This window comes from Arctopsyche grandis, chromosome 12, assembly GCF_051622035.1.
Source record: "Arctopsyche grandis isolate Sample6627 chromosome 12, ASM5162203v2, whole genome shotgun sequence".
NCBI lineage: Eukaryota > Metazoa > Arthropoda > Insecta > Trichoptera > Hydropsychidae > Arctopsyche > Arctopsyche grandis.
This window is the reverse complement of record NC_135366.1, coordinates 8,618,603-8,645,412: the sequence shown is the minus strand read 5'-3', so window position 1 is coordinate 8,645,412 and position 26,810 is coordinate 8,618,603. Positions and strand designations below refer to the sequence as shown.

At 31.8% G+C, this 26,810-nt stretch overlaps 3 protein-coding genes across 3 annotated transcripts in view; all 3 read right to left on the bottom strand.

Annotated features, from left to right (window-relative positions):
* Positions 1-2,512: 2,512 nt before the first annotated feature.
* On the bottom strand, positions 2,513-13,396 carry LOC143919743 (maltase A3-like). Its single transcript, XM_077442235.1, has 13 exons — positions 13,176-13,396; positions 6,933-7,112; positions 6,677-6,843; positions 6,472-6,597; positions 6,259-6,394; positions 5,756-5,867; positions 5,470-5,665; positions 3,581-3,688; positions 3,361-3,508; positions 3,192-3,289; positions 3,026-3,123; positions 2,801-2,947; positions 2,513-2,731 (listed from the first exon to the last, which is right to left on the bottom strand). Exons 1-13 carry the CDS (start codon positions 13,330-13,332, stop codon positions 2,584-2,586), a joined length of 1,821 nt encoding a protein of 606 aa, XP_077298361.1. The 5' UTR covers positions 13,333-13,396; the 3' UTR covers positions 2,513-2,583.
* A 2,211-nt stretch (positions 13,397-15,607) lies between these two features.
* LOC143919723 (maltase A1-like) lies at positions 15,608-19,209 on the bottom strand. Its single transcript, XM_077442189.1, has 13 exons — positions 18,920-19,209; positions 18,441-18,620; positions 18,187-18,347; positions 17,963-18,088; positions 17,741-17,876; positions 17,553-17,670; positions 17,144-17,339; positions 16,955-17,062; positions 16,724-16,871; positions 16,534-16,631; positions 16,360-16,457; positions 16,130-16,270; positions 15,608-16,015 (listed from the first exon to the last, which is right to left on the bottom strand). Exons 1-13 carry the CDS (start codon positions 19,059-19,061, stop codon positions 15,946-15,948), a joined length of 1,722 nt encoding a protein of 573 aa, XP_077298315.1. The 5' UTR covers positions 19,062-19,209; the 3' UTR covers positions 15,608-15,945.
* A 332-nt stretch (positions 19,210-19,541) lies between these two features.
* The window catches only part of LKRSDH (lysine ketoglutarate reductase/saccharopine dehydrogenase), a 109,778-nt gene continuing 102,509 nt past the window's right edge, over positions 19,542-26,810 (bottom strand). The window contains exons 16-21 of the mRNA XM_077442338.1: positions 25,300-25,412; positions 25,046-25,217; positions 24,448-24,542; positions 23,073-23,274; positions 20,393-20,569; positions 19,542-19,735 (exon numbers count right to left, since the gene is read on the bottom strand). Coding sequence (XP_077298464.1) covers positions 19,617-19,735; positions 20,393-20,569; positions 23,073-23,274; positions 24,448-24,542; positions 25,046-25,217; positions 25,300-25,412 — 878 coding nt within the window. The 3' untranslated portion in view covers positions 19,542-19,616. The remainder of the gene's footprint in view (positions 19,736-20,392; positions 20,570-23,072; positions 23,275-24,447; positions 24,543-25,045; positions 25,218-25,299; positions 25,413-26,810) is intronic.

The following is a 26,810-nucleotide window of genomic DNA, read 5'->3' as shown; positions in this document are numbered from 1 at the left end:
ACGTTTATTATTAATTTTTCAACTTCTTTTCATACATATGTATGTACATATATGTATAAGCACTTGTATAAAACCGCAAAATTATACGCTGGATTATAATCAAGATTCCATTTTTGGATGCGGTGACCTTTAAACAGCCATAGAATACTTTCATATTTTACATTAAGAAATGTTAAAAATATAAAAATAAAGTACGTATTATTGATCGATTTGTCGCGCTATACATTTATAAATATATGTATATACAATATGTACATACATATGTATATAAATATATTTAACATCGAAATCACTAGAAAAGATTTGAATGTGTTTGAAATGTTCTTATGCATATGTACATACATATATGTATACATACATATTTCATTTTATTTTTATTTTTACATACATATGTATATACCAGGAAGCCTAACAGGTAAACCCCAATGCGCTTCCTGGCCAATTACAAACATCGATATACAATTTTGTAGAATAATTTTAACAAAAGATCATAGAAACATCTATGGATAAATTTTGACAAATATTTAAATAGTTATAAATTTTTATATCAAGGCGTGTTTTGATAAACTTACCTTTTTTGGCGCCTTTTTTATATATAAATTTTCAAATTTCGAGATGAAAAACTCGAAATTTGTGAGACATTTGTGGTCAAATTTGCAGCATTTTTGTACAAATTAGCGAAATTCGAGATACTGAACACTCAAAAATTGCGAGAAATGAGTAAAGGTTGCCAATTTGTTGGAACCGTTTCAACGAAAATCAGATAAATTGACAAACTCTGATAGGAAACGATCGACCTGGAGTCACAAACCATAGTCTGGCCAGCAGCAACCAGTGGGACTCAAACCCGTGACCACTAAAGTTCGAAACCATATATGCTAATCACTTGTCCACGCTGCAGGTTGCATATGTATGCATGTCATTTTTTTCTTAAGAATGCTGCATACTTCAATTTTCCCACTTGATACTTACTGTTCTAACAAAAGCAAAAGTTAATACATTTTAACTTAATTTGAAATTAAGTTTTTACTTTCATAATGTTTTTATGTTATACTTTCTCATTGATTAATCGTAAATGCAGTTGCGTAATACAAATGTATGTGTATACTAACGAAACATACCTATGTATATACATATTTAAGTAAAATACGTATCTTTGTATTATATCTATACACACAATATGAAGGTACATGTATTTTGTCGTCTACCGTAGCTGGGACCGGTGAAAAGCGATATATTTTCTTTTCGTCGTGTTTTCTTAAAATTTATTGTGCAGGCACGTGATTGCCCATCTTCCATGGCCGGACTCTGAAATTCTATTGTAAGCTTCCATACAATACAAGCAATTTAATATTTCTCCCACGTGTCCCATACGACCCTTCACGCTGGATGCAGCGAATGCGTTACGAACGGCATTCTTGTTCCGGAAAAGCGAGTTTTGTACTTTTGCTACAAGACGAATACATTTCTTCTGAAGTCAAACGACAGTATTTTATTCCAATGATTCAATACCACATTTTTTTGCAACAGCAGAATTCATCCACTATTTCTTTGTTTGGCTTGGTAGCTGTGGATTTGTTTTTCCATTTATTACCAACGTGCTGCGGACCCTATACGCTAGCTTCATATTTTGAATTTGAATGTAAATATTTCTAGCGAAATATATATTTTTTTATCGCATTAAGTGGTAGATCTATGAGTGGAAAGTCTACAAAGCGCCTCTCTCCCTCAATTATATAAATCAACAGCCCCGTCTTCGGGTTTCTCGTCTTAGGAATCTGTCGCCCCCTGCTTCGTATGTAAAGAAAGTCGGAGGAGTGGGAACAGAGAGGGAAGGATGAGGGAGAAAAATCTGGCGATAAATTTTCAATGGTGTGCTATTTTGGCCCTTTTGAAGTGCTCCGACGATAATTGGCCGTGTTGCTTTCGTTAGATGTGCACAGCACCCCTTTTGTGAATGGTAAAGCGGAAATATATGTACAAAATACGTTTTTATAATATACCCTTGAGATGTCAACTTTATTCGGTCCTATAAATAGCTGATTATTTATTTTTAAAACTATTAAGCTTATATAGTAGGTACATGTGCATTTCATTTAATATAATAACATAAAGCAAAGTACTCTTATATCGGAAAATTTCCATTGAATGTGTTTTTAAATATTTTTTATTTAATTCTTTATAAGCGGAAAATTAATATAATTACAAGTGTCGACTTTACGTAAAGTTAATCTCATTTTCCGTCAAAAAGAAGAAGAAGAAAAAATATCATGATCCTCAGTTAATGAAGCCCCGGTACATTTTTCCCATTTTCTTTTTTCTCGAAGGTAAAACCTTCTCAAGAAAGAAGCTTTCGCCTCGTTAAACGTGCACAATCTAAACTTGAAAACATTTCCGATTTAATTTTATAATAGTAAGAGACATACACACATACAGACACGAATAAAATTTTAATATAATAAAATTTTAATATTTAAATGAATAAAAATTTAAATTAACACAAATAAAAATTTAAATTAACACAAATAAAAAATAAATTTATTCTTTATATAATACTTTAAGCATCACATTAATATAATTTTATTAAACATCTATGAAAAATAAATTAAAAACCGTAATGGAAACACCAATTAAAAGTGTTATTATTGAAGTAGTCAAGAGTCCAACAGAATTTTTAAATACCAACGATTCGTATGGCTTCAACATGATTTCATTTAATAGCATCATATCCCTAGTAAAAAAAAAACATTATTTACATTGAATACAAATTTTATTATATAAATTGATGACGAAAAAATACCCGGAATCCCATTCAGAATTAACGCAGGGAACTAGAACTTGTAAACTCTCGCCTAAATTGTCGAATTTTAAATGCAAATCAGTTACTGATTTTATAGTATCCCCTGTATTTATTAATACAATTACAGTGCCTTCATCCTCGTGAAATCTATGTAAAAATAATATTGTTTTAAATATGTTGTGCCTACGTATTTATTTTTTTACAAATATATAATTATTTGTGTACCTTGAAAATGCTAATACATCAGCATCCAATGCTTCAACTTTTAAATCGCCGTATTTTACAACATCACTGCGACGCAATTGCGACAATCCTTTGTATAACTTAAAATAAATTTAAAAATAAATAAATTAATCATAAACTGATACCTTAAAATATATACAATATTTACTTTATAAGTGCTTCTAGGTGCTGCTTTTTGTGCTAATAAATTCAATGTTTCGTAATTATCGGCTATGGGTAACCATGTTGTCGAATTCGTTGAAAATCCTATTTCAAACGAAAATTGTAAATATCACTAACGATGAAATTATATTAACTAATATCACATTAAAACCTACCAGCATTTGGCGTGTTGTCCCATTGGAATGGGGTCCTTTGAGGATCTCTAGACGTGAGATTGTACATATCTGGACCATCTTTGCAAGCTTGTGGATCTTGAGTGTCTTCAAAACTCAAAGATTGATCTAACATTCCAATTTCTTCGCCCTACATTTGAACAGAGTATATTGACTTTAATTTGAAATAGATAAATATAATAAAGCGTAGAGAGTAATGTACCTGATAGGTAACTGCAGCTCCGGGAAGCAACATGGTCATCATCATGATACCATCTGCTAATTCTGGACCTACACGACTCGCCATTCGTGGCTGATCATGATTTCCAGCCTGAATAATATTATTAATTATAAAAATTAAAATAAAACAAAACAAATTTTACTTAAACATATGAACTTTTCTGGATAGTATTTGTTGAATAGCATTTGTTTTATTTTTTCAAATAAAAAACAATGTCGGTTCGATGGTAAAGGGCGATTTACTTAATATTTCCATTTTCCTATAAACGAATTGAATCTCAAGACAATTCATTATTCTTACAATGATTTCATTTATGTTTCAGAAAAAAATCTTCAGAAGCTGAAGATTTAAAATTGTAAGTCAACTAGTGGTCCAGTATAAAGCTTGGCTTTGGGTTTTGAAGGCAACGTGCGATATGTATGAATATACATATGTAGACTACATCATGGTTTATTTCAAAATAAGGTAAATGATATTTAACCAGTAGATTTTTGGCGTTTATATCTAAATGAGAGGTACTTACTTATACACACATCCTTGAATTCGCATAATCCCCACAAATGTTATCGAACTTATTTTATTACATATTCTAAAATGAATTCTATTTTAATTTAGATACACAGTGATATCAGTTGTTATGTTTGCTATCAGTTGTTATGTTTGAAGGTACCCGGTAAGTTATATGACTAGAATATACGTATTTTAGATATTACACATACTTATTTCGGCTATAAAAATTAAAACGATTAGTAATCGGACACGAATTTAATAGGAAAATATGTATAGTAAATATGGGTCTACATGACGAGACAGAATGTTAAACGACAGAAAACGCAAATATCGGAAGGCAAAGATCGAAAATCGAAAGATCTTAAGTCGAAAGATCAAAAAAAAGGGTGCATGGTAAACGGTACATACTCACGTACATACTCACTTAATTTGCGCGAGCAGGATACAACAGGAACAAGAGGAACATGCTTTTCCTCCCGTATTCTGCGCGCGCACATTAATACGGGAGGAAAAGCCTGTTCCTCTTGTTCCTGTTGTATCCTGCTCGCGCAAATTAAGTGAGTATGTACCGTTTACCATGCACCATTTTTTTTTTTGATCTTTCGACTTAAGATCTTTAGATTTTCGATCTTTGCCTTCCGATATTTGCGTTTTCTTTCGTTTAACATTCTGTCTCGTCACGGAGACCGAGTAAATATGTATATAAAATTATGATATTGTTACATATTTTAATATTAATTTTAAACTTCGATGTATCTGAAACTACATAGATTTTATCATCATACATCTATTGCTTTATATTTCCATTCAAATTACCAGTTCGTATCGTATGTATTTCGAATTATCGAACTCGATATGTGTATATATGACAAATTGATAGACACGATACAATCTATTGAATCGAGTTCACTTTTGCGCTGTACAAACATACCGATCAGATTAATATAAATGCGTCGAATATTGAATCAAAAGAATCCTTTCACGCTATGAGCACAAACAAAAATGAAGGATATCGAGTGTTTCACTTTACTTTGACCGATTTTATCATATTATATATCTAAGAATATAAGACGAAAGATAGGCGCGCGCGCGCACGCACGTATTTATTTACGGGCAAGGGCTGTAAATTAATGAAGGTTCCTTGTTAACGTGGAATCCTCATCATAGTGTGGCAGGAGGGATTCAAGGGAGAGGCTGGGGGGATTCAGGCGTTCATTTTGCCACTAATTGAGCCAATTCATCGGCTGAAAGGGAAAAAATCTCAGCTACCGCGCGCGCTAATGCGATCGATCGAAGTTTCGCCGATGCGAAAGAAATAATCCGATTATGGTGAAAGTGAAGGAATATCGAGAGTAACTCACCACCCAGTTTGGCACCCGATCTTCAGGAACTGAAGACATATACGTGTCTATGAGGGTCTTCAGTTGGTTGGCTTTCACTCCAGCTCTCACGTTTACCAGATCGAAATTGAATGGAAAGTGTGCTCCTTCGTGAGTAGCGTTGCCGTAATACTTCATCACTATGCTCATTTCGCTCGATGCCTCCATAAATATTACCCTATTATAATAAAAAGTGTCAAAGTATAATTCTGAATCATATACGTATGTATATTATATACTTGGACGATTGGTTGAAATTGAGTCATACTTTGTGTCCTTAAAATAAGAATATTCGTCCATCGTTTTGCGCCATTCGAATATGTTAGTCCAAGTTTCTTCTCTTTCTCGAGTGTGTACATGCGATAAATAGCTATAGTCGTCTATAAAAATAATAATTTTAGTTAGAGCTCTAAAAAAAGTGACGATTTTATCATTTTAAAAATTCTAATTCAATTTAATTTTTCAGATTTTCGTTAAAGCGAATTACTTACTGATCAGATTTGTAGTAAATATTGTATTTAAAAAAAATCACATTCTCATAAAATTGTTTATTTAACTAAAACATGACATTCTAACAAATGAACGTCCAAAGGACTAGTGCTCAAATTCAACTTATTTACTCGATTGATAAATTAACTGTCTTCACACATTCTATTCATTTAAATTACTTAAAGGTGTGATCTTTTTTATTCCTGAATAATGAATTACGAAAAACATCAACTTTTTATTTTGATTTGACGTTATATAAGATATAATTTAACTTTAAAATACCTTCATCCTCGGTTAAATCTGATTTTGGTTCGTCTGGATAATGTCCATCGTCATCGACATCTGCTTCTACTAAATGGGGAATAGCGTCTACCCGGAAACCATCTACTTCGATATCCAACCAGAATCGAAGTACCCTCTAGAAGTAATATGTACATAATGACTACATGTGTATGTATATTCAGGGACACTTTAATTTTAATCAAATTTACTCACTTGCATCATTTCTCTAACTGCAGGCTCTCTGTAATTTAGGTCAGGTTGTTCTGGAAGGAATTGATGTAAATAGTACTCTTGACGATCTGGATGCCACGTCCAAGCGCTATTTCTGAACACTGATATCTAAAATTTCAATATCAATAATCTATTTAGTCCAATCCAGCTGGTTTCCAAAATGGTACAATCATTCTGTTTTACTTACCCAATTACTCGGAGGTAAATTTTTCGGATTAGTAGGATCTGGATTAGGTTTTCCAGGATGCCAAACGTAAAAGTTTTCGAATCCCTCTTCCTCGTTGACAGACTTTATAAACCATTCGCACTGATCTGATGTGTGATTAGGCACGAAATCCAATAGTATACGTATTCCTGTAAATAATTTAATTCGTATGTATTATTTTCATTGTAGTATTAATTTTCATACTGATAAAATCATTATTCAATCAAATTGAACTCGCCCAATTTTTTGGCTTCGGTCACCAAAAGTTTCATGTCGTCCATAGTGCCATATTCTTTAGCAATTTCGAAGAAATTCGATATGTCGTATCCGAAATCTTTCATTGGCGATACGAAAACTGGAGAAAGCCATACCGCATCTGCCCCTATGTCAGCTAAATGATCCAGCTTGTTAATAATTCCTGAAATGTATGCAAAACATATTTTTTCAATAAAATTTGAACAGTAAGGTTTATATATGTACGATGATAATCGATGCAAGAAATAAAAATATAATAGGTATATATTTTTACTCGAAAATAAAAACGTGATATTTGCGAAAACATCAATCTCGTTTATGAAAATTTTGTACGCAGCATAATATAATATTTCAACAATTCGCCAAAGCTTCCCTAAATTAAATTCGTATCTTCGCCGAAAAGCTTTTAGTTGTTTACTTAACTTTGTTTAGAACGTTCATTAGCCGCTGCTTTGAATAGATGGATAGGTGGAGAGGAGGCGGAAACGAAAAATAAAATAAAATAAAAAAAAATAATATCAAGCGGATCAAACAACTTTTATGATATGCGATATAAAAAAGGGACTCTTAGTAATAACGCAATTTTCCCGCGCAACAAACGAAATTACGTGAAAATTGACGAAACGCTGAAAACGACGCGTGTCGGGACGGAACGCAGGAAAAATGACTGAGATTGATAACTACTGTGTGTACCTATCAAATTTTCATTTTTACGAAAATATGCGACGGCAGTTGATTGGGTTTCATGTAAAACGGTCACGTGTTTTTGACCGACATTGTTGTATTAGTTTTTGCAGAGAGCTTCCCACGTGCGGTCAAACTGCGATAGTGATGTGTGTGAAAGGGTGTGTGTGTGTGTGCGTTTACGGTGTGAGACGTGAAAAATTGATGTATGTCTGAGGATGACAAGTGTAATTTATCAGGTCGGAACAAGGAACAGTACAACCTGGTGAAAGCTGAAAGGAACCGTTCCAAATTATAAAAGGCGCAATTTCGTTAAACGATCCTTTGATGTAATCATCACGCTAATCGATGCGCTCGAATCGCACAGGATATTGCAACATATCAATATTTTATTTTTATCATAGATGATTTTAATATATGTATTATTTAATATATAATTTTGAAAGATACTTTCTTTGTATGTATTTATTTATTTTAAAGTTCAGACCATTGTGGCATTACAGGAATTCCTAATGCGCCACAATGGTCAAAAAATATAACATAAAAAAACAAAATAACAATTAAACATAAATTAATACATAACGAAAATAATATACTAATCAATTATACATAAAAAAATACATTTAAACATAAACATAAATACATTTATACATAAACATAAATACATCCATACATAAACATAAATACATCCATACATAAACATAAAAAAACAATAGCAATAACTGATAACGTAAAAATATCAAATATAACATAAGGAATGTCTTGCACCTACTGCCAGTTCCAATAAATAAGAACCAACTGCAAATAAAAAACATCCCTGTGAGGCCCAGATGGAAAAGAGTAAATCAAAATTCCACGCATAAATCACAATCAATCGTGAAAACAATGATGAGCGCAGACTACCAGATAAATGGGTTAGAGTAATATCCGACAATTTACGCTCACTAAGGTGGAAAATATCACATTCAGTCAAGGCGGCAAAGATTTCATTGAGAAGTCGAATAGCTCTTGGAATAGGAGCCATTCGAAAAAGTCGACGAAAGGAAACGTCAACCGCTGTCTTGATGTGGTTGTATCGATATCGATATCGATATCGTTTAATATTATTTTTTTTCGATTAAAATAAATTTAATAAAAAACAAATTAATGTTTCCTATAAGATTAGCCATTTTTAAGCGGTCTATATTACAAATTCCGGGTAAAACCACTAGTGTAATATAATATGGTTACGTACTACTACATACATATATGTATATGTACATTAACATATTTTTATTCCAACTCCTACATACTCTATTGGAGAATATATAGACAACGTCATATTCAGTGGACTTTGGAACAACATCAATGTAATATAATACAATAATTGGAAGCACTCTTTAAAATCCATTTTGTCAGGAAATTTTTCTTAGATCAGTTTTAATGTTTCCATATTTTTCCATTTATGTATATTTATTTTCCATTTATGTTATACCATATTTCCTTATTGAACTATTTAAAAAAAATAGCAAACAACATATAAGTATTTTTCCTAATAGCTCTGATAGATTTTTTGAATATTAAAAATATATCTAAAATATCTTTTGTTTTTAGTTTGTCATAGGGCAAGAAATAAATTTTTCCCAGGGCCCGAAAAATAAAACACTCGAGATAACAATAATAAAATAAAAAAGGAAATATAATGAAAATATATGTAGATAGATAAAGTAAAAAAACAGTAAAATGATAACTAAAAAAAAACGAAAATGTAGAAAGAAGAATGAGTCTGAAAGATTGTACTTATTTGATTTTGAATGTCTTTTATTAATGACTAGTGTTTTTACCCGGCTTCGCTCGGTATTTGTAATATAAACAGCTTAAACATGGCCAATCTAATAGTAAACATTTTACTAAATTTATTTGAATAGTTTTATTTTATTTAAATATTCATTTGTTTTTCTACGAACCAACAATAGTTACATACAAAGACACTTTCGAAATTATATAGCTATATTAACGAAAAAATATTAGCTATATTAGATTATTAACATTACATACATTTATTAGCTAACATTTACATACAATATAAAACGCGTAGTTATCGTGTTCTAAAATATTAGCGACGACAAATACATGTTTATTTATCTCCATTTAAAATACGCGTTTGACTTTAAAACTTTTCAAAATATAATAAATAAGTAAATCAAATCTCGAATCGCACATAATATTTTTTGAGACGGAAAAATATTAGTTTTCTAATATACATATGTATTTTTTTTATTTTTTTTTTTTTTATTTTATTAATTGAAAAATCAACAGACAGGATGTACAGAGATAGGTATAAAAAACACAAAAAGTAAATAAATAATATATGTAACACCCGAGTCCAATAATAGATTTTTACAAAAATGAAAAAGATAAATATAAGGAAAACAAATTAAAAAGTAAAGAATAAAGGCATGACAAAATATGTAGTACATTGCATAATTAAACTATAGTATTAAAATATTTGGAAAAGGTTATAAGATAGAATATAAGAAGAAATTGAAATTTACAAATATAAAAAACAAATGAAAAAGGTAAATACAAAATAAACAAATGAAATGGAAAGGAATGAAAGCTATAATATGATTAAATAGCACATTACATAACTAAACTAAAGTATAAAAATAATGGAAATATTGGAAAAATAGAATAGAAGAAAAAATGAATCAATCGGTCAAGATTCTCTTGATGTTAGACCTGAATTGATGTAGGGAAATACCAAACAGATCAATCTCATTCAGCTCTCCGTTAAACATACGATAAACGCGCTGCAGATAAAAATATTTTTGGGAATTAGTATTGAAAGGATCAAGTGAAAAGAGTGTAACGCGTCTAGGGTATCGAACTGGGATTCTGAAATTAACCTTATTCAGTAAATCAGAACAATCAAGGAAACCATTTATGAGCTTAAAGAAGAATATAGCATCAGAATGTCGTCGCCTGACAGAAAGATTGTTAAAAGAAAGGATTTTTAAAATGTCGGAAACAGTAGAATGGGTATAGGTAGGAAAAAGGTAGCGTAAGGATTTAATAAATTTAAGTTGAACTTTCTCAATACAATTAATATGGGATAAATAAAAAGGTGACCAGATAATTGAGGCAAATTCAAGGTGAGGAAATTAAAAGGAAAAATAAAGTAATTTTAGTACATAAGGATCATTAAAGGGTTTTGTTGAGCGGAGTAGGAATCCAAGAGATTTAAATGCTTTGTTGGTAATAAAAGAAATATGTTCAGAGAAATCTAGTTTATTATTGAGTATTACACCAAGATCCTTAATAGAAGATGACGTGTTAAGGATTGAATGATTTAATTGATATTGATTAGTAATAATTGACTTATTTCTAGTGAAATTTAAAATAGAGCATTTTTCTAGATTAATAAAAAGATCATTATTTAAACAATATATAGAGAATCTATCTAGATCTTCTTGTATCTTATGACAATCGTCTATGGTGTATATAGGTTTGTAAATTTTTAAATCATCAGCGTAAAGAAGTATAAAGGAATGTTTGAAGATGTATGAGATATCATTAATATAGAGTAAAAAGAATAAGGGACCTAAATGCGACCCTTGTGGGACACCGGAAGGAATATGTCTAAGTGATGATCTAAAACCATTGAGAATTATGATTTGGTGACGATTTAGTATATACGAAGAGATCCAACGAAATAAATTTCCTCGGATTCCAAGGGACCAAAGTTTATTGAGTAAAAGGTTGTGATTGATTTTATCAAAAGCTTGTAAAATTGTATGTATGTATTGTATGTCGATTAAAAAGTTTGGCACTAAATGATTTTACTAGTATTACATTAAAAAATATTTATATATTACATTTGAAATATTGTTTCAAAGTTTATGACGATTAAAGAGGTGATGTGAGAGACTTCGGATAGAGGTTGTGTGGAAAATAATGTCCCATAGCGGTGTTGAATAAATTCAATCTAAAGTTGTATGTATCAGCAAGTTTTTCGTTCGCGAGCAACAGTTTTCGCCGGGAGCACTTTCTTCCCATAAACCTTCACATTGTTGCAGAGCACTGGGGATTGGCGTTCGCACAAGTGCAGCTGATTATGGCTTCGACCTTTTTAGCGAACTTTTTATCCCAGAGATCCGTTTCGTTCCTCAAGCAGCAGCAGCTAGTTCTCGAAAACGATTCGAAACTTAATCACTCGAAGAGTTTTCCGTGTAACGGTTACGGCTTACAAAATAACGAATCCCCACCCCCTCAAACCATCACCCGTTGCCGTTCTCTCCCATGGGAGCATTCCTCTCGTTAAAAGTTTTAATAATTCCGCACAACTTCCGGTGCAACAACGTTTTAAATTTTATGCCCATTTGAAGCCGACCGTACTATGAAATGGCTTCGTACTGCGCCTAATTTGAATTATAAAAGGTTGCATATATGTACATACATATATGCAACATATGTATACATATTTACATCTGTTACAGACATTACTAACACACTAACCAGTAGATTATATGACAGAATCACTAATAACCATACTAACACACTTGTGAAGAGTCTCGGTGATTACAACAAAATGTCTATAGAACCCTTCAGGTGTAAACACAGATTACCTAAACACAATCTGCTTTAGGTCATCGACTTTTGAGAGTCTTTAATTAATATTATGTATTAGATGTATTATGAGCATTTATAAGAATTGTAAATAGGTTTTTGAGCTATTTTTCCTATTGTGCTGCACATTAACACTATGACGGCCGCTGACTCATATTTTTATCATGTTTCAGTCCGCTGATATATTTTTGTATCACGTTTTCGTCAATCGTTTGTGGTCGATGATTCAATTTTGTATCACGTTTTCGTTTATGACGAAAACTTGATACAAACATATATCAGCGGACTGAAACAGTTGGGGCAGTCGTGAATCATATATGTATTATATGTATATGTATTAGCGGCCAGTAAGCGTTGTGCACCCAACATGATACAAATATGAGTCAGCGGCCGTCACAGTGTTAACATTAGAATTATATACTATAATATAATAAATAAATAACATTCGAATAAATAAATAATATAATAACATTATAATAATAATGATTACTAACCAAATTAAATTAAATTGTAAAATATAAAATGATCAGTAGATCAGTAGCTATTAAAATAGATATAAGATGTTTCGTGAACATAATTTCGTAATAATAAAAAGCATTTAAAAATCAAAAAAAAATCTAATACATATTTACATATATACATATTTGTATATGTATATGTATACATACATATGTATAATTCATATTTTCATTTTATTTTGGAAATTTACTTTTGATGCGTCAATATCAGTGGTTCAATATGAGCAGCGAATAATTTTTAAATTATCTTTAAACGTTCAAAATAATCACTTCAAACAATAAGTTCAAACCAATCAATCTCATGATCACTTTTTGTATTTGTAATATCATATTAGTAATATTTTTAAGTCTCTAAAGTTTAGCCACTTTAAGATTTGTTGATTTCGTTGCAATAGAAAATATACATATATTTTTACCTTTTATGTCTCCTATTCCATCACCATTACTATCCATGTAAGACCTTGGATATATTTGGTATAGTTGAGCGTGCTTCCACCATTCGGTATCTCCATTAGCGTAACATACGACGACGAAATATGCGAGGCATATAAAAATATTCACTTTGAAAGCCATCGCAGTATCGATTTGGCACAATACGTCTATCTATCTATACACATTCGCGTATTTTTACCGAATGAACAAAAAATCGTCTCCGAGATCCAACTTTTATGACCGATCGTAAATTTTTTCAATAAGCCAAATATTATCTGCGGTCGTATAAAAATTTGGAAATATTCTTGTTAATCGAGAGTTTTCTGAATGTTTAAATCTGAGTCCTATTATGGATCATATCGTGCATCGGTCGCCATTCAAAGTTCAATATTATTCCGATAAATTTGTTCGTCGAAATAACTTGCGAAATGGCAATTAACTCGGTTAAACTTTAAGTAAATTTACTGTCGATGAAACTCTAACTCCCAAAGTCAAACGTACACCACCTAAGTATAATTATTCATAATATATTATGTATAATATTAATTAATGGAGGAAGTCCCGGATCTCTTTGTGCCGAAATTCATTTATGATTCGCGATTCAGGGAATTACATAGTTTCGTGCGTGTTTATTATTCTACTGAAGTACTCGTTATTGTAGTTTTTCTTTGTTCGCTTGTAAAGGTGACTCTAATCGAGATATAAATTTTATTTCATATTGTTCAGTGGAAGTATATCTAATTATCCGTGTCGTAAAGATAGCAGAAATAATTTGTCATCATAAACGTTGAAATTCGATAACAGTTATCAATGACATTATATACATTCATATGTATATACAATATTACGTACATATGTATGTGTAATATTCTTAGTTTTGTGTAATTTTTTGAACTTAAAATTTAAAATCAAATTAAAATATATGAATTCATACAATCTTTGCAGTATACGAACAGTTGTAAATGAAAGTGATTATACAATTATACAATACTGGCTGTATTACCCGGCTTCACCCGGTATTTGTAATATAAACCGCTGAAACATGACTAACCTAATAGTAAACGTTTTATTTAATTTATTTGAATAGTTTTATTTTATATAAATTTATTTGAATACTCATTTGTTTTTTCATTAAATTGACTGTCACGAACAAACAAACATATACATATAGTAAGTCTCTTATAAAAAAAATATATGTACGCCCACGCCATCTGCGCCCCCTAGGGCTCCGCCCCCGACGTCTGTGCCCTATATTGGGCAGAGCCCTAGGGCTTCGCCCTCGGCACCTACGCCCCCGGGAACTTCGAATCCTTTGAATCGGGAAAAAAGCGAATTATTTGTTTGATGTCGTCATGGATTTCTACGAACGAAGAATACATACATACATTTATACAAAGTCTCTATCAAAATATTAGATGAAACTATTACTTAATATCTTCAAGACGCTATATATTTTATTTACTGAAATCACATCTGAAATGTCAATATAACGCTATATAGGTACATATTTTTGTATAATTTTTAATGTCAATCCTCATTTGAGTATAGTTTTGCAAAAAATATCTATCATACGTGAATTATATTTAGACCATCTATTCTTTGGATGTACAAAGCAAAAAAAAATGTTTTTTAATACACAATTTTAAATTTTGATCATATCTACGAATTGGGACTTACCCATCTCACAATGATTCAATTTGAAAATAAATAAACAAAATTTTAGAGTATTCAATATTAAAAATGTATCGATTTGTTCAAGTGAAATCCGTTTGCAATTAATGATTTTTTTCTTTTTTTTAACAGTCTGTTTATTATTTATAACAAAACAAATATATACATATACATATATATAGAATTCCTTGCATATGTACATTTTTTAATGCATAACGCATTCCATTTTCGGAAATGTTTTACGAAAATCCTATCTCCATTTATACCCACTCGATATTGGTAATATTGAAAAGGAGTTTTATATTGAAAGGTCAACGTCGATTTTGTCGAAAGTAGAAACATGATTTATTATTTGCGATTTGCAAAACGCGTGTGGGTTTTCGAGAGAAAGATACTCCAACGCGCACGAGAACGAACTATGGCGTGTTTTGTATCAAATATTTTTTCCACCCCCTTGAACTCTTTTTGTTTCCATAAATCTCGGAAAGGCTTGTCGGATTTGCGCTTTCGTACCGGAAAAATATCACGTGAAATAAAAGGTAGGTGTTCGAGCGTCCAAAGGGATAAAGGATGATGTAAAGTCGACAACATCTCCACGCGAATATCCTACCCACCCCAATTAAACTACACGTGACGTTTTCTTGAGATGTATCTAACAAGTTCGGACTAATTCGCATCCATTGTTTTATGAAGCTGAAAACAAATTTAATTTTATAAAATCAAAAATAAAAAATTGTTTTTTTTTATTTAATGTTGTATTCGTTTATTAAAAAATTTGCAATATTATTTGTTTTTACATTTTTGTATTTTTCATGAGCCATTATGTACATACATACATACATATATACATATATGTATGCACATAATAACTCCTTAGCATATACACAATCTTTAGTGACAACTAAACATAAACAAGTGTCACTTATAATGATATGAATTCCGAAGAATAAATTATCCTTTATTGTTTTCAAATAGATAAAATGGTTTGCACGTAAATAAATCACTCACAAATAAGATTATGCTGCATACTGTCACGCTAGTTGCAATACATACATTTCTTATAATCACATCAGCTCCAGCTAGTTATGATATACTTCTCAGAACTAGAGCTTCATATCCCACTAGTTCAAGATTGTTCGCTGATACAACGAATCTAAAAATTGTGATATAAACAAATGATATAAATTTACTTTATTGTATGGAAAAACGATTTCATAAATATATTATAATAATAAAAACCACTTAAAAATGAAAAAAATTGGATTACCCTGGAATTTTCGGTGATTTCACTGAAGTCGTCGATATGATCAAATCGTTATCTAAATTAGGAAACTTTGATCTAAGATTCACTGTCAAATTATCTTTATCTGTGTTGATAACGACAACATAAGTTTCAAATCCAGAGGTTCTAAAATTAAGTGGGGTGTATTATAAACTGTCATTTAAAATAATTTTCGCATATTTACGCAAAAATAAATAATTTAAGAATCGTTATACCTAGTGAAAACTAGTACATCATCGTTCAAAGCTTCAATTTGGAAGCTTCCATTTTGAATTGCTTCAGTTCTGCGTAATTGTGCCAATGCTTCATACATCTAAAATAATTAAAATAATTAAAAAAAAAATTTTCAATACGAGTAATCACTTTGGCTGAATCGTATTTATGATCACCTTATATGCGCTTGCAGGTGCTTTCAATTGACTATCTAAATTCAATGTCAAATAATTATCAGCCACTGGTAACCAAGTCTTATCAGCATCAGAAAAACCTAAAAGCATATGTATATGCGTGCATATTAATATATGTACATATCAGCAAATTTTACGTCAGGTATATAGATCGATAATATGTATGTTGTACCTGAGTTTTTAGTAGTATTCCATTGGAAAGGTGTTCTTGCGGGATCTCTAGACGTGATGTTGTACATATCAGGACCGTCTTTGCAGGCCTGAGGATCTTGAGTATCTTCATAACTCAAATAGAAATTTTCCATGCCTATTTCTTCCCCCTGAATATTACATTAAAATGTTATTTTAAATAATACTTGGATATACATATGTATAGAAATTGAAAAAAGATTAAGCTGTTTACTTGATAGGTCACTGAAACTCCTGGAAGTAACATGGCCATCATAACGACACCATCGGATCGCTCTGGTCCATATCTCGTCGCCAAACGTGGTTGATCGTGATTTCCAGCCTGAAAATAACTCGTTTTGTCATTCTCACTATATATATTTTCAAATGAGAAACACTTATAGAAATGATAATTTTAACTTACCACCCAGTTTGTTACGCGTCCTTCTGGAATTTTGGAAAACCATTCGTCAATACTTTGTTTGAGCTTGTTAGCTTTCGCTTCTTTGTTGAGGAACGCGAGTAAGAAGTTGAATGGGAAATGTGCTCCTTCGTGAGTGGCATTTCCATAGTATTGCATCACAATGTCAACATCACTCATGGCTTCCATCAACAGAACTCTACAATTTTTAGCGGATTTTGAATTAAAAATGTATTGTTTTTATATTGTTGCACAAATCAGGTACCCGATAGTTTCCGTTAGACGTTTTCGAACAACCAGAACTATCTTGATAGTTTGAAATCTGTTCTCACTATCAACCAGTTGAACATCGTAACTTCACTAGATGTGTCAATTGTTATACATATAAAATATTTTTGAAAACTGTATTTACTTTGATGAAGTTTGAGTCTCAGATGCATAGTCATCCAAAGTTTTCCTCCAGTCGTAAACCATCGAGAAGGTTTCCTCTCTTTCGCGTGTATGGATGTGTTCCAAGTAAGAATAGTCGTCTGTAATTTATGACTAGGTTTGAATTTATATTGAAATTTTATACTTTTATAGCTATTTGAAATCGCTCACTTTCGTCATCAGTGGCACCGGATAGGGGTTCGTCTGGATAGTTTCCGGTTGCGTCAACATCCACCTCTACTAAATGAGGGATGGCATCTACGCGAAAGCCGTCTACGCCGACCGACAGCCAAAACCGAAGAACGTTCTGTGTCGAATACAAAACACATATGAAATTCAATTTTCCTTGTCAGATTTTTACTTAGAAAAATATAGCATTTCGGTACAATTTACTTTCATTTCTGCAACGACATTGGGGTCCCTGTAGTTAAGGTCAGGTTGTTCCGGTAAAAATTGATGCAAATAGTATTCTTGGCGAACTGGATGCCATGTCCAGGCTGAATTTCGGAACACTGAGACCTACAATATATATATATATATATATATATATGTATATTGTCGGGGTAAAATTATGTAAACATATACAAATTTATGATTGTCATTCGTATTTTGAATACCCAATTGCTAGGAGGTAATCTTCTACCACCAGCTGGATTTTCACGTCCCGGATGCCATACATAGAAATTTTCAAATCCTGGCTCTTTTCTGATTGACTTTTGGAACCATTCACATTGATCTGAAGAATGGTTAGGGACGAAATCCAAAAGTATTTTAATATCTAAAAAGAAAGTTAATTTTACATTTGCAATTTGTAAATTTTATCATTTTCTTGGCAGACTTTCAATATTTATGAATTAGTAATAATGCAAACCTAATTTTTTGGCCTCAGTTAATATTCTTTTAAGGTCGTCAATCGTCCCGTATTCTTCAGCAATTTTATAAAAGTCGGAAATGTCGTATCCAAAGTCTTTCATCGGCGATACAAAAATTGGTGAAAGCCATACAGCGTTCACCCCTATGTCGTCGAAATAGCTTAAACGCTCTGGAATGCCTAAATTAAAATGATTTTTTTTGTAAATATTCTTATATTTTAAACGGATTGATTATTTTGATATATTTTTAAGGAAACTCAATTTCGCCACAAGAATATATGTATGTTCATATGTATCTAATTATACATACATTTATTTAGCCTTACCTGCGTTCAGTTATTAGACACAACTTCAATAATAAATAATACAAAGGTTCGAGTCGATTAAGTGAAACTTTTCTGTTTTTTCTTCATTCAAATGTACATACATACATACATACATAACTGGTAATTACATATGCATAAGTGTCAGCGCTAACCTTTCAAATCGCCAATACCATCTCCATCACTGTCGAGGAAAGATCTGGGATAGATCTGATACAACTGCATGGTTTCCCACCAGTCTCCATGGCATCCGGATGCCATAATTATAAAGAAAATTACACTCACTAACTTGAACATGTTTGTCGCTCGTGTGTATATTCAATTTTTATATAAAATACCGAGAGCTGTACAAAATTGCCATCTCCGGCGCTGACGGCGCACTACTATTATTAAATCCATCTGACGACATTTATATATATTTGTACGCACACTCAATTTGTTATGTAACAGAGGTTAAAATAATGTGGGAAAAATCTATTCATAGTCATTGAAGATAAATATTATCACCGAGCACTGATTGGAGTGTAATCTTTGTTGTAACAATGGATAACGGTAACTCGTTCGTTTTTGAATACATAGACGAATTGAAGTTACATATAATAAAATATAATAATTTCTTTGTTAAGCTGTCCTCGAGATAATGACGTGTGTTTGTTTTGTACACAATGGGTCTATGGTGTATGTAAATTTGTCTGAAAATGATCTAAATTCGGAAAGGAATTATTTTAATAATTGGATTATGGTGCTCCCATTTTTTGAATAAACACGCAATATTTTGAAATTACTGAATTTTTAATTATAAAACCATATTTACAATACATAATATTACATATTAAATATAACTAAAAATATTTAAGAGACCCACGTAGATGTGGCAGTTTCTTTAATTCCTTCTGCACGCAGTCGTGACAGCATCGGTCTATAAATGTCAGGTGTAAAGGGTAAGACGACACCGCGCTGTTGAATTTCACCTGAAAATAAAACAAAATTATTTACAATAGACAACTTTTTCGCCAAATTGAATAGTCTTTTTTTCTTTTTCTCTTCTGGGCAACTTTGAAAGCATTGCCAAGCATTGAAAAAGTTTGCAAGCGTATGCTTCTTTTAGTACGGGTCACATCAGAGTTTGGTATTTACAAACACGCTGCTGCGTAGGAGCTCCTCGTCCATTTTTTACTTTTTTTTTGCATTTTTAATGAGCCTTGTTGAGAGGGCAGGTGTGCCCGTGGCACTCTATCCATTCACCGGCAAGTCCTTTTGTATCGGGCTTATCAAATAAACCTTCTTAGAGACCCTCTTTGTTATTTAACAACATCACTGTTTAATATTTACTACGCAACATTGTGTTCTTTGGCGAATGCTCCGCCTACGCTAAGATCAACATTAATATGATTTTCCTTCGTTGAGTATAAATACGTATATGTAGAACAAAATTTGCTGTTTGTTTTTTTTTTTTAAATATAGGCCATATTCTTCAAAAGACTTAATAACTAGTGTTAAATTTATTCGTATCTTAATAATTCTTATGTAATAAAATTTAAAATTTAAAAACCACTGAATGTATCTCCGTTTGACTTGGCTTTTGTCATATAATAGTTCGATATTGTAATGTTAAGTATGATTCATACCGTCGAGGACCATTTTGGTGGCAATAGCTGCTGGAAATCCGACGGTTTTCGCCATCGCTGAATGTCCTCCGTGTTCACCATAAACTACCAAATTTATGCCACGGTTTTCTCTTCTACTATCCGGCCATATAATTCCGAGCGAGTGCCTCAAAATTACCAAATCACGTTCATCTTTGCCTGAAAATGTATTAAATTTATGGTATATATATATATATATATATATATATATATATATATATATATATATATATATATATATATATATATATATATATATATATATATATATATATTAATTACAACGGCAATCGATAAACTATGTACATATACATACGTAATTTAATCATTGGAATATATGTAATTATATGGAACAAAATAATACATAAGTGATATGAATACTTAAAATAATAGCAATAATTAATTTTTGATCGATGATTGACGTTCGACTATTATAAATATTATACATATGTACATACAGACAGGCATTGGTTGGAAGAGGCAGGGGAGGAGTAGGCATTTAAAGTGAAACATAATATAAAATAATTAAATATTATCCTAAATTAAAACTATATCAATAGTAACAACTAAGATTGATCATTTTTGTTGGGACGTTTTTTACGTGTGTGTATATATGTATGTATGTATATATAATATACATAATATTTTTAATGTTTAATGCAATTCCACTGAGATATGCATACATTAGTATAAATAATTTCATTCCTAATCAATATTATCACGTGCAATGCGTTGGATTGAATCCAATATTGTATAGTAATTATCTACCAATCTGACGTTTAATTATGATGAAACGCAATTCGATCCCGAACTCATATCATAATCATAAAAGTACATAACAAATAGCATGAAGTGTTTACATAATATCCGTTAAGCGTGAATTTTATTATAATACAAAAGAAATATCATTGTTATGTATTTTTGTGGTAAAAATTTGAGCTCGAATCTGAAAGCATAGTAAGTAGATGACTCTCTGGTATGTCTAATATTTAGTGATTTTGATTTATGAGTATATGATAACATTCTCTGTGAACATATGTATACATACCTGTAGTATTATACATATATTATATAAATGTATTCCTCTAACCGAAACACACACGCAATACACATTTCGAGGTTTTCACGGTCGACGTGGTCAACACTAAAACATTTTGTTTCTGAAAGCCGCATTAAACTACCTACCGAAAACCAACTGCTCAACTCTCAAAAGTTCACGGGCTTTTAAATCCGAAAACAATGTGTTCCACTAATTACGCAGATAACGCTTTCATTTGGACGATGCAAATTTTAAATCCGCTCGCCGCAGATCAAAAATCCATAATTTATTCAGCGTCGTGCATCAAACGGAATGGATGAAGGTGTTAAATGATCGGGGTTGACAATTTCGCGTTCGCTTAAAAGCTCGTTCTAATTCAAATTATGTATTTATTTGAAACAGTGAGAAATATTTAAACAGATACTTAACCATGACACAGCTATCCAATTAGAATAGTGTCGAGTGAAGAAGTACATATGGACGACAACCGCTTTCAGCAACGTCATTAAAAAGAATTTCAATTCGCTTTTATACTCTTCAAACCGTATAAAATGCTTTATTCATAATCTTAATTGTTCGTAAAATGTACAATAACTAATCTTTCATGTGTTATAAGTAATATTAACAACAATAATATTCACGATTTTGGATGTTTGCATGCTTTAAAACGTGTATGTATAAGAGTTTATAGGCTTTATAAATATTAAATACAAAAATGATGTATTTTATGGATTTCCATTAAATTAATTATATAATCAAATATTTCGCAATTCATATTGTTTTTCTAATAAATGGTATTACGGTTATGTTTTTATCAAAAGCGGCTCGTGGCCGGAATTACAGCGCCGCAGGCTCTGCAGCACCCCCAAAAAAATTACAAGAAAATTTTACAACGCATTTACAACTTGCTTTTAGATATTTGAATCATTAATAATGAGTATATTAAATGTCTAATCATTTTTATTTTAATTTTATTCCGAATTTGTAAATGCATACAAATGCGATTTTTTCATATTTTTTTCTGGGGAGAGTTGCAGCGCCTGCGGTGCCGCAACTCCTATCCAGGAGCCGCCACTTATTGTTATAATATATTTAAAAACAGACGCGATGTATGGTTGGGGGTATGTGTTGTGAATCGACAAGTATAGAGATTTAAATTTTTTTTTTTAAAAAACGGGAGTTTATGTTATGCATAGGGATGTGGCGTGACGACCAATCGTGTGTCAAGGAGACGCAGGGGAGTGGGGCAGTGGGGAAATGGGGGGGGGTGTGGAGCGTCTGAAATATGCTCCTGATATTGAGCGAGTTGGAATGGGTGATGTCAGCGTCAGATACGCTGCGCCGGAGCGTACACACATGTACACATCCACGAAGTCTCATACACAGATTCATTCATAATTTCGAACGGGTGAAAGGATTGGATCGACGAGCGTGTAAGCGTACGCACACGCGTCTTTAAATTACCTTACATTATATTTACATGTATATATAACTTTATTTTAATTCGTGTATCAATTCCTTTCCGAAATCACCCACAATACTAGTACCTAATAGTAGAGATAAAATGTCAAAAATTTTGGAAAACATTTACCCACTGTGTATAAAACATTTATAATTAATTACCCAACGCTAGTTTCTTCGACAGATAGTAGCTCAATGTGTCCAAAGGTGTTCCCAGTTTCTTTACTGGAACTTCTTCTAAAAGTCCAAGAGTTTCCAAAGCTGCAGCACCGGCGGCTCCCCCCCTTTCGGCAATCTTTGTCTTTAAATTCTCGTAGAAAATATCGCTGTCAGCCAAGCCCAGGCATTCGCATATCATTTGACGCTGTATCAAAAGATAGACACGCAATTTACCATTATGAAGTCAATTCATCAATATTTAAAAATAAATAAACGTTCAATCAAAATAAAAAAATCGTATCTATAGCGATACGCATACGTGAAAACAATCTGATAAAATTGTATTCAAAATTTTACAAAATAAAATTAATATTATAGCCCTCGTACGATTCTTATCGACTTTCATAAACACGTACCGCACGAGTGAACGATTTTATCGGGGTTTTTTTTTAATAATTTACTATCCAACCGCGGTATAACGATTCAATAATATCATTAAATCGCAGTTTGCATAGCGTAAAATGTAAACGGTTTGAATAATGTATGTGCACACGAGCTTTGTCGAACTGTTGCAAACAAACAAAAAGTGCTTCGCGAGGCGGAGATTTGTGTTACAGACTACATTTAATATTTTATACACACATGTTCATATATTTCATATACGTAGGTACCTACTGTTTGTTAAGTATATTGTTTCAAAGTACATACGTAACTATATAGTAATTTATAGCATATGTTGACAATTGCTCTATTCATCGGCACACATTCTCGCACACATGGACATACTTTGGGGTTAATAGATAATACCGCAGTTTCACAGTGCCACCCACCTCGGATAGGCCATTAATCTTAACACCGTGGCAACACTTACCCACTGACATTGTATAAAACCGCAAGGTAATCCAACTAGCGGTATTTGTAATATCTCTTGCATAGAATACAATTATGTATATATCTATGTACATACATATATAAAAAGCTAAATAAAGATATGAACGGTCCAATTCGTACATCTTATAAGTACAATATTATATAACAATGTCATATTCAAATGTAAATCAAACTTCCTAACAGTCGAGTCAAAACGTGTACAAATCTCATTTCAGATTTTTAATTATGACCTTACATATGTTTATGCATACTCTATCTAGGTCAGCTTTGCTCAACGTATGTATGAGAAAAATATTCGGTTGTCGTGAATTTTTATTAAAATGGCTACAACTGGAATTTTTAATACAGAAAATGCATCTGCTAAATATAAATATGTATGTACATCGTCTGAGTTGCATTGGTTTTTTTTTTTTGATAAAAAGTGTCATGTAGGTATGCAGTTTATATTATATATGTATATGTATTACTATGTAGTGATGATAATTACCCATGTGACTTCAGGACCGTCTGGATGTAACATGGGATGAGGATTTGGATCTATGAGGCCCAAAAATTGCATACATTGCACGCATTCGGCAAAACCTGAAATTTAATTTATAATTCAAACTACATACATACATATATAGATACATATGTATATTGTAATGGTTTATATTTTTATTAAACTGTGTATTTAGCCTAAATGTGCTATAATAGTACATAACATTTCTAATCTTTATTACTTACTGAACGATACATCAATCACTCAACGTCAATTCGTATCAAATGTAAACATGTTACATCACCCAAATTTCGTAATGCGATCGAAACAATGAAATCGTTTTCAGAATAATGTATATATATATATGTGTATGTGTGTGCATAGATCAGTAGTTTGCAACCTATGACCCAAAATCATTATAAACCAATTGGAAGTTTTCATTGAATGCTGCCGTTGATTTATACATATAACTATATATGTATGTATGTATATCCTTAGCTATTGAACAATTTGTATGGAAAACACTTTTTTTTGCTTATAACGAAATGAACAATAGTTATTTAAGAGCTAAGTAATACATTTAAAAATATGATAACTTATTGACCTTTGTAACGAAGAGTTCCTCGGAGTATTGTGTTGACCTCTGATCTGATCCCGTACAAGTCTGCGTACAGAGTACTATCCCTGTTCGGATAACCTTCCAAAGAGAAACCCGGCAAGAAATCTAAATGCTTCAAACTTGCCATCAGATCACCTCCGCCGGATATTTCCACGATCTGAAAGTATTATTGTTATTTAGTATTAAGTTGGGGGATGTTTATATTACACAGTTTATTGTATATGTAATATATCAACTACCTGTCCTCTGCTCAAATATTTGGCAGCCGACATTGTGTTTAATAGGGCTCCTCTTGGCGACCACGAAAACTTATAACGCAACGGATTATCACTGTACTCTGGTGCTGGTAGACCTGAAATTTAATTTAATTTAAATTAATTTGCATAGTACTCTTGAGAAAACCATTCCGTAAAATATTTAATTATTTTTGAATAACTATTGCGTCTGATTATTTTAATAATTATTGAATTATTTTCTTTTTGTAAAAACGTATTGTTAGTATTATTGGAATAAAGATACTACTACATATTTCTAATACAATTTATTTGCAAATTTCATTGAGATTGTTAGAGCCGTATCGATTTTATACGTATCGTATATAATAATTGTCTAATGCGTGCGTACATGCGTGCGTGTGTATGAAGTACTCGCTGTTAACACCATGCTCCGTCTCTCTTTCTCCCCTTGGAATCATAATACATTAAAAGAGACGGAGCATGGTGAGTATTTACAAAGTACTCACTCGCCATGCTGCGTCTCTCTTTATCCTCTTGGAATCGTATAACGTGGTAAGAGAGGCGGCATTTAATAATAATATCGAAAATTTAATTAAATTTTTTGAAAAAAAAATCGTATTTTTTTTTATTTACCCTTTATGTCGGCCGATCAAATGGAGTGCACTAGTATTATATATTATAGTATATAATATAGGGTCGACGTGACGAGTCAGAATGTTAAATTACAGAAAACACAAATATCGGAAGGCAAAATTCTGCGCGCGCACATTAATACAGGAGGAAAAGCCTGTTCCTCTTGTTCCTGTTGTATCCTGCTCGCTCAAATTAAGTGAGTATGTACCGCTTACCATGTACCCTTTTTTTATCTTTCGACTTAAGATATTTCGATTTTCGATCTTTGCCTTCCGATATTTGCGTTTTCTGTAATTTAACATTCTGGCTCGTCATGTAGACCCGTTTTCACTGTTTTGTGATCATGCGATAATTAGAACTCGGGATTTTGACTGATTTGAGCTTTTCATAATTTTAATTGATTCGAAGTTTTCATAATTTAAAAAAAAATGTGTGTGTGTGTTAGTATGTGGGTTTGTGTATTTTGGAGATTTTTGAAGACCGTTAGTCCAATCGAACTGAAACTTTGTATTGGTTACTAAAATGCTTACCGATACGACTTAATTCCCTCCTCTCGTCAGCCCTGCTTATATTATATCTGAGTTCGGTTTTATATTACTTTTTTTTTCCTTTTTTTTTATTACTTATTTTGAGTGACATATATAGTATTAAACTTGTACATATACAAAATTATAGATTAAAAATATTGAAATCTTATTCATATAGTGGTGACATAATGAGTAGAATGCTTTTTGCCAACTTTACGGAGGAACCATTTCAACAATGAAATCATATAAATTGGCAAACTCTGATAGGAAACGATCGATTTGGAGTCACAAATATACAAGTCCAACTGCAGTACTACAGAAATACTCCCGAATAAATTCTTTTCAATCGAGGCT